The following is a 16,370-nucleotide window of genomic DNA, read 5'->3' as shown; positions in this document are numbered from 1 at the left end:
TTTAAATTATTTGAAATGGTTGTTGTTGTAGATTCCTTGTATGACTTGTGTAATTCCATGTTGCCTCCTGTTTGAGAGTAAACTATATAGTGGAACTCAGTTGCATTGTATATTATTGCACCTAAATCTTAATTTTTCGTTGTATCAAATTCAAAAATGCTACTGTCACGACAATTTTATTTTCTGATTACTGTTTAAAAAAAAACAATTTTATGGCATTTTTTCAGATTTTGCATTTTGAATTTTCACATGGAAAATAGTTTTGGCTATTCCTCTTATTTTTACATGTGTATGTTTTAAATACAAATTACTCTCGTAATCTATTTGTAAAAATAAAAAATATGAATTTTTCATATTCTCTGCAACAGTTTGTTGCATTTTGCAAACAGGAAATGCAATTGTATCACTATAGTTTCTCTACTTGAAACTAAAACACTTTTAATTTAGTGCATCACTGTTGATTTTGTATCGTTCAACATGATTAAGTTGGCCCCAAATACATTCCTTCTTTCGCAAAGTCTCGTACCTTAGAATATCGTGCCGTGAGCAGAAAGAAGCAGGGGCTGTGAGACTCGTGATGATATTCGTTGGGGAAGCCGGGGCACATGGGGCTGACAAGCACCAACTGCGAGGGATAGCCGTGAGTATGAGAGAAGAGCACCCACACGGTAATTTCCACCACTCATAGCTACAGATATCCAAGTCTTGTTAACTTCAGGAGCAAAATATTTGGCCAGACAATAGAAGTTGTCACTGCATTCATGATTGTGTGTGCACAGAAGAGCATATACACTGTCAATATGGACAATATCATGTTGTAGTGTTACCCCAAAACAAGTCACATTACTTTATTGAAATCACTGCAATACAGCTTATTCTCTGGAATTATACTTTACAAATTTATTTGTTGTGTATAAGTTTTATTTTTCATTTGTTCTTTGTACATTCAGATGAATGCTAGAAAACTTACTCATATTCATTGCGAAATAGCAATCATTGGTTTGAAAATTAATTCTAAATATGATTAGTATTTTTTCCCTCCTCTTCATGTGATGTTTGCAAAATTCGTGAGAATACGGTTTTATTTTTGATACAGATTGGTATCATATTCCAAATGTTGTAATTTTGTATGTGGAAAACTTGATACAGTTTGACGCATATCCTTGCAGAGTTTTCGTCAAAAATATATATTCACACTTGTGAGTCTAAAATTGAAAAATTACACTGAAATTTTGTAATGTTCATTTAATCCAATTATAGACATGTTTTGGGGTAAAATTTAATGATCGCTCAAGTATATTAATAAGCCAAGCAAAGTGCACATAAATAATCCCCTTCACAAGGTTTAATTCAATAATGAAATGAATCTTGGAGTTCATTTTTGCGGTTAGTGATTTGGCTGTATAGGAGTCATTTTCTCTCTATAAATTATATATGGTGGAATTGTCTTATCATTTTTAATTGTCTTACGTTCATTTGTTGAATTGTTTACTGCCTTAGTAAAACATTTCTTTTCAGCTTTTTCTACTCACAGGTTTCGCTGCGATTGTGTCGGGGTCTTTACGAGGAGTGTCTGCTTTCGCTGTGGAAGTGCGGTGCCTGTGGCAATGAATGATGTACCATTTGAGTTAACTCAGCCCATACTGTATAAATTTAAGTGTCTTGCTATTTAAAATCGGTAGTCTCCGTGATGAGATCTCGGAGGCAAACCGACCCCTGTCTTAACAGTTTAATTGTCGGTGTCCTACTGCAGGTGGGACGACCCAGCAACATGCCCCAGGCGCAATCTGTAATTGATGAGATTACTGAAGAAGCGAAGCATTACAATCGGATATATGTGGCATCAATACATCCAGACCTTACCGAAGAAGACATCAAAAGGTATTTTCGATATAATGTAATAGCTTTTTTTTTTTTTTTTTTTTTTTTTTTTTTTTTTTTTTTCCCATTGAGATTCTCCATGGTCAAGGTTATCAAGTCACTTTTCATTGTCTTACATTGAAGCTTTTGACACTGGCCAAAGCAGCTTAAACTGCCACACCAATCTTTGAACACTGATGGCCATGTGCACCATTCTCGATCATCTAGCCCGTTTATCAGCATTCACGTAAACATGATCAATTCTTGACAATGATCAAGTTACAGATGCGGTGCACGCTCGCTTGAGAAGAATCATCTGAGCGCTAGGTCACCGCATATAAAACAGCGAATGAATGCACTCTGACAATTATCGCTTTGTTTTTGTTTGTCGGACTGTTTCAAATAACAAGTTTCAATAATTGTGGAAGAAAAAAAGAAAAGAGCACCGAACTTCTCACAGTTCGAAGTGGGAATTCTTTTAGAATTCGTCAGCAATTCTGCATCCATATTAGAGAATAAAAGTACTGACGGAAGTTCTCTAAGCGAAAAGCAGGCTACCTGGTTGGATTTAACCTCACAATTCAACATGAGTTATACGTGTTTACATAATTCCACATAATTTGTAACGTAATTTATACAGTGGTTATTTCATATTATTGATAATAATTGAGAAAATTTCAGTATACGGATACCTCGCTAACAATTATTTTAAAATAATAAAAAAAAGCAATTAGTCTGTGTATGTCGAATATGCATCATCATGCATACGAAAAGGAAGTTTTTAGTGCCAATTTATTTTGTGTGTACAAGGTTGGAATTATGGAGTAAGAGGGAAAGGAAAGTATCCTTGTTCTGAAATGTATCCATTTATTTTGTGTTCACAAGGTTGGAATTTTGTAGTAAGAGGAAAAGGAAGGTATCCGTGTAATTTCTCTTAATTCAAGTGTAAATAGCCTAATTGTCCAAAACGTCATATAGATCCTAATAGTTTCAAACGGCAAATTTATAGCTAATAAGTGATAATCTCACTTTCTACAAAATGGTCATTTAGTTTTACTATATTATTACCAGCATAGAATAACTACCTTATTATTATGTTAACAAAATTGGACATTTAGGCCTAAATAATATTTTGTCCTTAAGTAAAGTCCCGATCTTCCAAAGCAGAAACATATATAAAACATTAGTCTATTTTAAGAAAAAAAAACATTTTTATTATTCTTCTACAAACTTACTCTTTCTACAATAACACCAATTCTGTTATTTCCGCAGTGATTTGCATGTTCAAGAAACATCATTTCATCTTCAATTCCATCAAGTACATCAGATCTTGCCGCCATGTTGGTTTTCTCGACTTGACCATGTTCAATTCAAGATAATCGGTCCCACACCCGTGATCAAATTTGATCATCAACTCGCTTGTTTAACTTCGATCGAGATTGATACTGCGCAAACTGGCGTTGAAGATGGTCAAGTGCCGACTTAACCATGGTCAAATTTTAATCGAGAATGGTGCACACGGGCATGAGTCTTCAACATAATTATCAGTGGTACATTAACAAATGTCGTCAATGTCCTATTCAGCTTCACTATTTCTGCAAATTCAAAAGGTGAACTTGACTTTCAGTACAACTCTCGTATTTACTTTCATTTCTAGGTTTTAAATTGTCGTGGTTGTAATTGCAATTTATTGTAAACTATTGTTATACATACAGTAAAACAATATGGTGAACAGTTTTACTGAAGTTTGTAATGGGAAGTAGGAGGAAAATTACGTTAAAGTCAGAAATCATTGGAGCCAAAGATTTAGACACTATAAATACACCTTTTACTAATAATTCAATCTTGTTAAGTATGTTTGAGACTTTCACAGTGTTGTACTTGATGTGCGATATCAGAATGCTTGTACCAAGTCATAATTGTATTACTGTAGACAAAGATGTGTATTGGTTCCATCGTCGGTGAATGCAGTGAAAGGTAACCTGTCTGTTGGGTCAATTATCTACATTTCTCCAAAGTCGATGCAGTCCTGAAGAATTGCTCATGGTAGTGGATCAAACAGATAGGTTACCCCTTTACCAACCATTCTTGATGATGTAGCTGATATTTGGATCCAAAACATTGGATACCTCTACATATGTGATAGTGCAAACACCCAACAATATCGCACTGCTTATTGTAACTAAATGATTTATCTTATGATCAGGACTGTTGTTAATATTACATTATTTTCTTACATAGCGTATTTGAAGCATTTGGCCCCATCAAATACTGCAAACTGGCACCTGGTAGCACTCCAAGCAGACACAAAGGCTATGGCTTCATAGAATATGAAACACAGCAGGCTGCATTAGAAGCCATTGCCTCTATGAATCTATTTGATCTTGGAGGCCAATACCTGAGAGTGGGGAGGGCAATCACCCCTCCCAATGCACTGCAGGTGAGGCAACCCAAGGTACTTATATTTTTTTTTACTTTATGTGAACATTTATGTAGATCAGTCATTGGAATATCATTGAGGTGAAGAAAGGTTAGTTCCAGTTTAATTTTAAATGTGTGTTGTGTGCTTGTTACTCATATTGCTTGCATTATCTTACACTGCTGCCTTTTCTGGGAATATTCATTCTTTTGTGCTGTTTATAACATGTTTAATTGGAAGCACTGCACGAATTATTAATTCGGAGACACTTTTAGCGAAAGTTATGCTGAAGAATAGAGAGTTTTTTGTAACATTGTGTTTTGATACAGTATACTCTAATGCCATGTGACAGAATACAGCAACTACAATAACAGTCTTAAGTATGAGAGAGTTTTTGCCCAGTTATGAGTGATTGAATATGGTAAAGACAACAACAAAAAATGGAAGAATTGCTTCAGATCGCAGCATTTTAGGCATTGAAGATGATTTATTGGAGGATATGATTATAATGTTGACAGAAGGAACATTTAGAAACAAGATGTAGCGAATTCTATATTTGATTTAAGTCAATTAAATAATGAAGAATGTCGACAAATAGTATTTGAGGTTGGCAATTTAGTGACTTTCAGCATCCTCTAGCAACAAAAATAATACTTTCTCCATTGATAATAAGGAATCTAGCTAATTTTGAACTACAGTTTTTGACATTTGCTGTACACTTCAGTTAGCAACACTACCTATAGTGTCATTTCGTCTACCCTAAAGCTTCACCTTAAATCAATTGGATTAACATGTCACCTTATTAGATACCATTATGGGAAAATGACAAATGCATAGAACATCAGCTGATATTAGCGTTTACCATAAATGCTAGCAAGGTGGGCAGAAATACTCTAATATAGAATAGTATACAGTACAGAGCTTATATTTAGGCTCACCTTGACATCAGTGGTTTCAATGTGTCCATTGTCAGAATATGTTCACTTCAAGGTATATTGGGTCAGTTGTGGAACAGTACTCATGCAGTCAGATCTCTGTATGGCGTGGATGGCCAGCTGCACAATAAGTTATGTTGATTGTACCCTTTGTCTAAAAAGGGTACAATCAACATGCTCTTGCCTCTGCTGACCTACTTTTTCCTCACTTGTGCTGAACCAGTATCAGGTCTAAAAATGTGATTTGTTGACTTGAACATTTTTAACTTTCGAAACTCTATTACGAAGACAAAACTTGAACTTTGGTACATACATAGTAATCTGCAATGAATGATCTTCAGTTATTTTGAAATCTACCTTTTTTTACTTGGTTATTTAACTATGCTGCATCAACTACGAGGTTATTTAGCGTCGAACTTGGTTATTTAATGACGATGGAATTGGTGATAGTGAGTTGATATTTAATGAGATGAGGCCGACTATTCGCCTTAGGGTTGGGGAATACAGTCAACTTCGGTTATAGTGAACCTTTGCAGATTAGCATATTTCGTTCACTATATCCGAGGTTCACTAAAATCGATGCGAGTGTTTTTATACTATTGACGTTGCTGTACATACAATATTAATGTCCACTTGGGACAGACCACATTCAATATCAGTAATAATGTTCACTTTATCTTCCAACTTAAACACTTTATGCTTCGACATTCAGATGTTCACAGTTCGAAACTTTAATCTAATCTGACCTTGTAGGTAGTAGGCACTGACCGATTTCGCATCTCTTCCCACTAGAAGTATGCCTACTGTGCACTCAGCCCCGGAATTTCCCCAGGTTCACTTTTACAAAGATGCGGGAGAGAGGGTTGAGGACCATTATACTATAATCCTTCTTGTATTTACCCTTTGGTCATCACTCTACTCCCTTTTACAAAAGAAAACACTTTCTCTTCATATTCTTCAAATAACCTCTTTTAAAGAAGTCAGAACTAATCCTTCCTTTCTCCCTCACTGCGTACACTATTCTCTTTAACATGTCTCAAGCTGTCCAGGAAACTGAACAAATTCTTTGTCTCTCAATGCACATAATGAGTAGATGATTTGAGATTTTGTTCTGAACATATTCTTGGAAGTTTATAGTAGGAAGGATTTCCTAAATTACCATTTTGGTCATTTTAAAATTACATTTTCTTGGAGAAGTTCTAGTTTTAGGTTCACTATAACCGAAGTGAGGGTTCACTATAAATGGAAATATTAATGTACTTTATAATGTTTGCGGGCTGGGACCAATGATTTAGGTTCACTATAGCCGAATGTTCACTATATCCAGAGTTGACTGTACCTCGGAAAAAACCCAACTAGGTAATCAACCCAAATGGAAATCTACTTTTCAAATCTTATATCTTGGTATGGATTTCATTAATATTTCACATCCTCAATAAAGTGAATACAATTAAGTTGTTACATTAATTCTTAAAATTTGTTTGCTCCAGTAGCAGATACAAGAAATTGAAGATGTGTTTTTCTATCTGCTCAGTAGTACACATTATTAATTTCTCTAAATGAATCAGTGAGAGATTGAGCTAGTCTATTTAATACTTCTGCAAGAAAATTTTGTATGTAGGACAGTAAAAAAAGAAAAAAGAAAAAACTTTTTTTTTAATTGTTCGTCACTTGAATATTCCTATATTTGAAAATGAGTGAAGTATTTTAACGAAAGTTGACATTTCTCCTTACGCCTTAGATTAGCTCTTTCTCACACTGAATCATAATTGTATTGTGGTTAGTTCCTGTATTGTTATTTTGAAGCATGGACACTATAGTCACTGTATGTTCGAGGCTTAAACATCATACTTTCTGCAGTTGCAAGTGTGAGCTTCATTTCATGTTTGTGTTCTCGCATACTGTTCTGTTCTTTTGTTGCTTCAGGAATGTGCATATAATTGTCTTAAGATGGTGTTGTGTCACTTTACTCTCTAACACAAAAACAATGCCGATCTTTTTGTTTCATTCTGTTGATTCATAGCATTATGCAGTTTTTAAGGTATTTTATTCGTTTCATTACTTGTAAAACTCCAGTTAATGAGACTTGCAATATAGCAGTGTATAAATGTATGAGTGAAGTGATGTTCGCTGGACAGAACCAGTAATCCCACTCTATTTCATGTATTGCATTGAGCCATGATTAGTGATAATTAATGTTATATTTCCCAGTATTGCTGACATATGAAAACAAAATGTAATCATATCTAAGTAAGCTAAAGTATGTTGGTTGCTCAACGGTTGTCAGCCCACTTTGAAGTCCGTGGATATAGAGGAAAAAATTGGATTGGTATCTGGTAGAGTTCCTGGGTAGCTCAGTTGGTAGAGCATTGGTACGTTTAACCAAAGGTCCCGGGTTCGATACCCGGCCCTGGAACAATTTTTCCTTCGAAATCATTCAAATCAGATTTACAGGGAGTTATACCTGAAAGCTCGATTTGCATAATACACGTCGCTGTTCGTTAACAGAAAACCACAATTTAAGTCACACAGAGTTTGTGTGCACTCTTTGTTCGTTGCTCGATGGTTGTCAGCCCACTTTGAGGTCCGTGGATATAGAGGGAAAAATTGGATCGGTGTCTGGTACAGTTCCTGGGTAGCTCAGTTGGTAGAGCATTTGTCCGTTTAACCAAAGGTCCCGGGTTCGATACCCGGCCCCAGAACAATTTTTCCTTCGAAATTATTCGAGCTACAGTATGCTACCTATGTAAAATACTTTATGTAACCTAAACTATACCACCAGTTAGATGAATATAGGCGTCATTGGTAATGTCAGTATTACAACCACTTGCAATTGTAAATTCGTTTTAACCGTGAATCCCATTAACTGGAGAACTAAAAAACCTATTTTGGTTTTTTATTGAAAAGTGAATTATTCTTACAGGGGCCAGCAAGTGCGTCCAGCATGATGCCTACTGCTGCAGCTGTAGCAGCTGCTGCTGCTACTGCAAAAATTCAGGCAATGGATGCAGTAGCAAGCAATGCTGTTGCTCTAGGTAAATTTTATAAAATAAGTTATCTAAAGGTTTGTCAGATGTGTGTACTGAAAATAAAATTTCATGTATCTCAGTTGCTCTGATATTTTTATTTACAAATTTTCCAAAGTAACTAAATGTATTTCATCTTGGATGGATATTGTTCTGTGTTTGTTATTAATAATTTAATACTGCTACAAAATCATGAAAAATATATACTTTTTGTAATTAATGGCGTATTCCTTATTGTTCTGTTCTCTAGGTTTATCAAAATTAGGAACTGCTGTTGCATCACCGTCAGTTCCACTACTTCCCAGCATCCCAGCACTTCCGACAGTGATGCCTACAATGCCTTTGCAATCGATGCAGGCTATGCCTGGCTTGCAAACAGTAGCTCCCATGGGAATGTCAACAACACATGGACATTCTGGTCTTCTGCCATCTTCGATGCCAGGCACTGCTATCATTCCTCCTCCTGGTCTGGCAATTCCACAATTCCGTGCACCAGCCATGAGTTCTCCAGTTACCACAACAATAGGAGGTAAATATTACGTGTCATCTTCAGATAATTCCAAATATAATAATTTATTATCTTAATTAGTCATGAATCATTCTAACAGCTTTTTCCTTCATTTGTAAAAATAATTCAATTTTAATAAATACCCGCAATTTCACTTCGAATGTTAAATTATTCCACACAAGAACTTAAATTGTCCTTACCTCGAGAAGAAGAAGAATACAATAGGCTACCTTAATAACAAGCCACATCATACTTGGAATACCACTGTACTTATGCGTAGTTTTTGAAAAGTCTTTAACTGTAATTTTATTTTGCTTAATAGTAGTAGTTAAATTAGGGATGAGCAGGGTCCGTCTATGCTTATCTACTTAACAAATATTAAATATTAAAATACTTGTCACATTTTATTAGCTTGAACGTTTTCAGCTTGAATAGGCCATCTTCTGAAGATGGCTTATTCAAGTCGAAAATGTTCAAAAGGTGGCTTATTCAAGCCGAAAACATTCAAGCTAATAAAATGTGACAAGTATTTTAATATTTAATATTTGTTAAGTAGATAAGCATAGACGGACCCTGCTCATCCCTAATTCAATGTATTAGCTTATCGGTCCTCATCATGTCTCTTAAATTTAGTAGTAGTAAGATAAAGTTGCTAGACTTAGTGTATGAGTAAGTTCAGAAACTAATGTAATTCTTCAAAAGTGCTATTTCTGATGTCTTTATCATCATCGTCCTCCCTTTTACTTTCTCATTAGAGGAGGAGTTATAATGTTGCAAAAAATTGATTTTGAGGTTTTCATGAAAATATGTGTGTTCAGCATCTCTGACGTCAGAATAAAAAAAAAATTAGTAATGCCATGTGTGTACACTGATTTCTCCTAATCTGTTGGTTAGGTTTTGTTTGTATTTAATTTCTCTGCGTACAATTATCCTTGAATAATGTAAGAAATTTATGAGTCTTTATTTGAAATTAAGAAAACAATGTTGCTCAACTTCTAGAATCATCACACGATTTTCATGTATCATTCATCAAGGGAATCTTAAGGATCTTTGTATATTTTAACGATACTTAACAGTTTTCTATCAGCACTTAACTGTTATGTAGAGAAATTTTTGCAAGTCTAAATTTTTTTGTTTTTATCAGTTGGAAACCCATATTTTACGAATCCGTGGTTTTCAAAAACTAGTGAAGATATCTTGAATGAAGAAAATAAAAAATACTACTACTTATGGATGGCAGTAGTAGAGGAGAAATACCTATAATATTTTATTATGCTGAAAACATTATATAAACTTTGCACCACAAAAACTTGTATATCGAATTGAACACAAAATGGAATGCCCTTGAAAATTACGTTGTCAAATGTCTTCCCATTCAGTAAAATAGATAGTCACACTGTATACTTCTGTTCATTATGATTTCAGTATCGTTCCTCTCAACCTGTGGTAATTATTTGATGCTAAATATATGAACAAATACTCTTCCATATTTCAGGTCAACCAGTTACTGTAATTCCTCCCCCTGTTGTTCTAACTCCTACTGTGGTAGGTCAGTCAATGGCCACACAGGTGAACAATCCTCAGGATGCACTTAGAAGAGCGCAAGAACAGGCTCAGGTAAGTTAAGGTTTGGGACCTTTTATTTGTGCTGTCATGACTATTGCTTGAGATCATTCATAAGTTTTGTTTAAATAGTTGAGGTCTGAAGCATATTATCTATATATATATGTATAGATGTTTGCCCGGCTTTGTTTTTTATTGTGATTGTTTGGCTTACTTTTTTTTTTTTAATGTGTATGTATTGTACAAATAGATCCATTCATAATTTGAGAATGGTTATAGCAAACATTGATGAAATAAGCTTTTAGCACTTGCATCATCTCCTCTATCAGCTGAGTCAGCCTTTCGAGGAAGCAGTGTATGACAGTCCAGTCATTCTAACACAATGGTCCAGTGCAGTATTGAGTAGAGAATTTTTTTGGTGAAAACTTTTTTAGAGAATAAAAATTGTAAATAGTGTTAAGAAGAACATTCGTAAGTTCTGTTGCATACATCCAGAATCTCCTGTACTAACCATGTCATATGTTCTTGCACTAATTTGAAAGTGATATAATAACAGTTCCGTGTTAGACGAAAAAAAAGTAAGAAGTGCATTGACAGAAAAAAATTTAGCTGATATTCAGGCAAGATAGCAAATAAGCCCTAAAAAATAATTTAGGACATTACCTCAGGTAGTTAGCATCTCATGCACTTCAGTACAGGGAGCAACGAAACTTTCACATTTCGAGCCATATACTACATTTGAGTGGTTCACAAATTATTGCCCACAGATTTAAGTGCAAGGATTAGGTTCTGCATTTGGACATAAAGAATTTCAGAACAGCATCAGAGTAGTCGTATATGGCATTGTTTCTCAACCGCTGGGCTGCAGTCCGGTACTGGGCCCTGGCATCAATAATTGTACTGGGCCGCGAGATATTCTCCTGGAATTTGTCATTTTATTTTTCTAAGCATTTTTCGAGATTAAATATTTTTATAGTGGAATATAATCTTAGGAGAATAATTTTGGTTATTGTGTAGAAAAGCGCAGCTTCAGATCATCTCGAAACCTAAATTCTAAAATCTAAATAAATTACATCTGTGTAGCAAATGTTAGTGACCAAGTCACTTATTTTTGAATGATCGGGAATTCTTCAGACTTAAAAATGTTTCAACATTTGGGAAAGGGAATATATCACTGTTCATGATTGGCCATAAAAATTGCCTCAAATAAGCCATTCAACTTCTTGAATTATCATACAAAGGACTGGAAAATACTTTTAAAGAGTAATTCAAAATTCTGGATGCTTAATTAATTACAAATGGCTTTCAATTTTCGCGAAACCAGAACTAAGGTGTGCAATATCTATTATGACAGTGGCGGAGATGATAACTTTATTTATTTTGTCACCAGTTTAGAAAGCATTAAACAGGGGTTTCAAAAGAGCTGATTCAGAGTGCAACCTGATCAACGATTCCCTCTTATGTGTGAGATAGGGGAAAATTGAAAGTACTGTAATGAGTTTACTCTGTGACCAGAAGGAATGTGAACTACATTATCAGTGCATTCCCCTTACATATCATTATCCGCAGGTTCATTGCCGCTCTCACATAAGCCGCTATCGGTCCCAATCCTGTACAAGATTAATCCAGTCTCTGTCATCATATCCCACCTCCCTCAAATCCATTTTAATATTATCCTTCCATTATAAAAATTGTGGATAGAAATGAAAAATGAATATTCAAATTTACATGAAATAACAATCGGATTTCTTTGTTTTTCCATTACGTATGTTTGTGAAGCTTAATTTGGTTGCATAATAGTTCATTTATCTTTGTGTGGCATCATTCGGTGCTGTGTTTGGGTAGTCATGTTACTCATGCAGTTAGGTTTTGGTTTCAAACATCATACTGAACAACTCTTTCTTTCACATTACAATCCCTCAGACTGATTCACTTTTATTATTTTCTAAAACATCTTTATTTTAAGATGTTTTTTATTAACTGCATGATTTCCCTATAACGTATCTTATGCATATTACAATGTTTACGCATATATGCTTCAATTCCACTTTATCTTAGCATGTCTATGAAAATGAACTGTGGTTAGCATCTCAGAAAATATTATTTAGCTTATAGCATGTGGCCAGGGTTGCCAGATGCCCCTGGATTTTAATGGCGTGTCCTGGATTGAGTTGTATTTGTTCTGAAATTTCAAAAATATTGTAAAAATGTAATTTTTTGCTCATTTATATAAAATTGCTTTTAAAATTCCTTATTCATTTTTTCAAGACCCTATCCAACCTATGTTCAGTGTTGTCGTCAGTGCCGTTTAGCACCTCCTTGCGGGTTGTATTTAAATAAAAACAATACTATAGTATCTATTATGCAGTATTTCTATTCTTTGTTCTCTTGGAAATTGATTTATTATTGCATTTTTGCTATATATATCAGGCTGTAATGTGACATTATTTTTCCAATTCAAAGCAAATTCCGTAATCTAGCAAAAATGTAACAAAATTAAAAGTTTAGGCCCTATATAATAATTAGCTTAAATATTTTTGAAATGAATAAAATCAGTTGTATTACAAATTTCATTAATTAAAATTTGTAGTCACGCTAAGGTATGCAGTATCATCACCTGTCCTGGATTCCTTACGAGAGAACCTAGCAACCCTGCATGTGACACAGAAGTCAGTTGACAAATGGGAAACATTACTCTAATTGAAAATACAATTGTATACAGTATACGATTACTACTGCAAATGTTCGAAATGTACTCCATTAACTTCAAGACAGTGCCTCACTTGATCCTGTTACTCTTCTGTCACACTTAAGTGTTGCAGGTGGGATGTGCTGGATAACATGGGTGATCCTTTGTTTCAAGTTATCTATAGATGTAGACTCTGTCTGAAAAATGTACTGTTTCACAAATCCCCATAGAAAGAAATCAAAGGGTATGAGATCTGGTGACTGTGGAGACCATGACTGAGGTCCACCTTGTCCAACCCAGTGCACATGGAACATCTGTTTAGTTTTTGGCGAACTGTTGGACCATAATATGCTGTGGCCCCATCTTGTTGAAACCTCATTCTTATACGTTTGTTCAGTGGCAAATCATATAGGAACTCCATTACAGCTGTCCAGCAATTCTCCATTTGTGTATGTTGGTTTACATTTCCATCAAAGAAATATGGTACCACAACCATATCACCTAGTATCCACACCACACCATAACTTTTGAGCACCAGGTTTGTTAGCGTCATGCATCCATCTTGGGTTTTCTTTGGACCAGTATCGTGAATTTTGTGTATGAGCATGCCCATCCAGAAAGAATAAGCATTCGTCACTGAATAGAACATGCTGAAGGAAGGATCTATCAGTACACAAATGCTGTGTGATCCAGTTGCAGTATGTTCGCCTCTTGAGTGGATCCTCTTCTTGCATTGTGTGTAAATGCTGGAATTTGTAGGGGTGAAAACTTGTAGATTTCAATATTCTGTGAGCAAATTCTCTACTGATACCACTTTCTCAAGCCACATAGTGCACTGACCTTTTAGGGTTGGCCGTCATCTTTGCAATCACGTCTATTGAGTGCTGTCCATCAGTAGCAGATTTGGGACGACCAATTCGTTTCTTGTCGAGTACACTGAAAGTTTTTTTAAGTTTTTGTAATAATTTGGCTACATTTTGGTATGATGGTTTTGGAATGTCAGGATGATGACGATGAAACTCGCCTGCAACTTCTCTTGTTGTCTTGTGATTTGTCCCCACAAAGAGCAGTAGTACTAGCCTCACTTGCTGTTCAGGAATCAATATGATCTCTTCAACTTTGAATGAATATTAATATCGCAACTGAAAACAATGTTTTCTTCAACTCGTACTCAACTCAAAATTATAACTGAATAGCTTCAAACAATAAACTAAACAAAACACTAACTGTAGCAGTGCTGTTTACTGTACCATGGTCTACTTCAGTTTATGTACTGCATTCATTTTACATATTCCACGAAACTAATTCAGGAGAATTTTAGCAGTACAAAGGGGGAATATGTACTGCCAACCTAACAGTACAAATGAAAAAGGTCACTCAGATTATGGACAGCTTGGAGGGAACACGTCATTGTTACTTTGTACAATAATTATTTCAGTTTTACAATTAGTAATGTTTCCCATTTCGTCAACTGACTTCTGAGTCACACAGTATGATAGTAGTGGAGTTGCAAGTTACACTGTTGCTTGACTTTAAGTGGTGTTTACTTTTAGAAGTAGGAAAAATATAATTAAACTTAAAAATATAATGTTACCATGTAATAAAATTTCTGCATTCATCATTAAATGAAGTGTCCTTATGTACGTATGTTGAATTGAATTTAACGGAGGGGGGGGGGGCACTATGGCCCAGCACTGTGACCTTGTTCAAATCTATTGCGCTAGCCCTCTGTTTTCCCAAATCCACACTTGCCAACCACACTAAGGTTCTCTGGTCCAGGTTTCAAGCAGGCAACCTCACTCATCCCTAGGCCAACTCCTTCCATGCATCACCGGCCAGCATTCGGGAATGCTACGGAATGATAATGAAATGAGAAATGGTGGCAAAATTATGTAAATGGCTAATTTGGGGAAAAACAGGAGAACCCCAGGAAAAACTCCAACTGCGACCTTGTCCGCCCCAAGTGTCACTATGGAATTTTTCAATGAAAAAATCCCAGACCTGACCGGGAATCGAACCCGGGCCGCCTGTGTGACAGTCTGAAGGTCTGACCATTCAGCCACGCAGAGGTTCTTCTTCTTCTTCTTCTTATTTGGTATTATAGCCCAGGTGGGCCTTAACCTCCTCTATGGCTCTCTTCCATCCTTCTCTATCCATCGCCAACTCCCTCCAATTCCTTATTCTTAATCTATTCACATCCACTCGTACACAGTTCCACCATCTTGTTCTCGGTCTTCCTCTTAATCTGGTTCCATCTGGGTTGTTATTGAAGACAATCTTCACTTTCCTTGTTGTTTCCATCCTTGTGACGTGTCCCAACCATCTCAGTCTTTGACATCTTATGTGCGCCTCCAAATCCGATTCCTTGTACAGTTCGTATATCTCATTATTATATCTGGCTCTCCATCCATCCACTGTTTCAATTGCTCCGAATATCCTTCTTAAGATTTTCCTCTCAAATACTGCTAGTTGTTTGCATGTATTTTTATTCAGAACCCATGTTTCTGTACCATATGTTATAATGGGTCTTATGAGGGTTTTGTAAATCTTGATTTTGATTTCTCTAGATATTATTTTATTTTTAACAATTGGTAAAAGCCACGCAGAGGTTATGTATGTATATTGCTCTATGCCAACATAATATTGCATCATTCTGTAACTGTTCCATATTACAGAGAAGCTATTTTGTTGCTGTCTTGCAACCAACAGTTACTCTCAACACTGGCTAGTAGCGCAAACATAGCATATAAAATTAACTATTAGTCAAAAACAGTTTAAGGTTGACAATCGAGGTGTGAGCGTAATTTCTAAAATAATGATGTCGAAGTGTGGAGCATACACAAGTTTAGCAAAGAAAAGTGTCTTCTTCTGTTGGTAGCCTAAGTTTTGTGTGCATATGGATAAGACATATCAGCAGTTGTTACAGTACACTGCACATTCATTATGCCATTACTGTATGCAAGTGTATAATTGCCTTTTTTTATATGAATTTTCTATGAAAAAACTTGTTAATTCCAATTATCGATATTTCGAATTTTTTCAATGCCCTGATTTAAATGAGTTCACTGTGTCTCAATTTACATTTTAAGATGATTAAGGGAAAATTGTACTAGAGAATTGTGCCAGACAGAAATGGGCTTCACTTTTTGGGCTGTAACACCATTAAATAATGTGGCACCCAAGAAAACTATTCCTAGAATTGATCACAGGATATGTCAAGGTCATACAAGTAGAATGTAAATAATGCATGTTGTTGAATTTACTATAGTTATTAGTCTGATAAAATTTTCAGTCTCTTTGAGATTGTAAGCATGCTTGCTTGACAATAGTAAATACTGGAACAGCAGTCTTCATATCATTTTCAGGTTCT

General features: G+C 35.4%; 1 protein-coding gene across 7 annotated transcripts in view; it reads left to right on the top strand.

Moving 5' to 3' along the window:
* hfp (Poly(U)-binding-splicing factor hfp) overlaps positions 1 to 16,370 on the top strand; it is an 84,622-nt gene that overhangs the window by 52,526 nt on the left and 15,726 nt on the right. For 3 of the 7 annotated variants that reach the window (XM_069821682.1, XM_069821678.1, XM_069821676.1), the window contains exons 7-11: positions 1,755 to 1,881; positions 4,102 to 4,315; positions 8,138 to 8,249; positions 8,491 to 8,769; positions 10,244 to 10,365. In XM_069821682.1, the coding sequence (XP_069677783.1) occupies positions 1,755 to 1,881; positions 4,102 to 4,315; positions 8,138 to 8,249; positions 8,491 to 8,769; positions 10,244 to 10,365 (854 nt within the window). Of the gene's footprint in view, positions 1 to 1,753; positions 1,882 to 4,101; positions 4,316 to 8,137; positions 8,250 to 8,490; positions 8,770 to 10,243; positions 10,366 to 16,370 lie in introns of all 7 variants that reach the window. The other 4 variants (XM_069821681.1, XM_069821680.1, XM_069821677.1 and 1 more) reach the window with 3 other exon arrangements.

Source organism: Periplaneta americana, chromosome 3 (genome assembly GCF_040183065.1).
Source record: "Periplaneta americana isolate PAMFEO1 chromosome 3, P.americana_PAMFEO1_priV1, whole genome shotgun sequence".
In the NCBI taxonomy this organism is placed as follows: domain Eukaryota; kingdom Metazoa; phylum Arthropoda; class Insecta; order Blattodea; family Blattidae; genus Periplaneta; species Periplaneta americana.
This window is presented reverse-complemented; position numbering and strand designations above follow the sequence as displayed.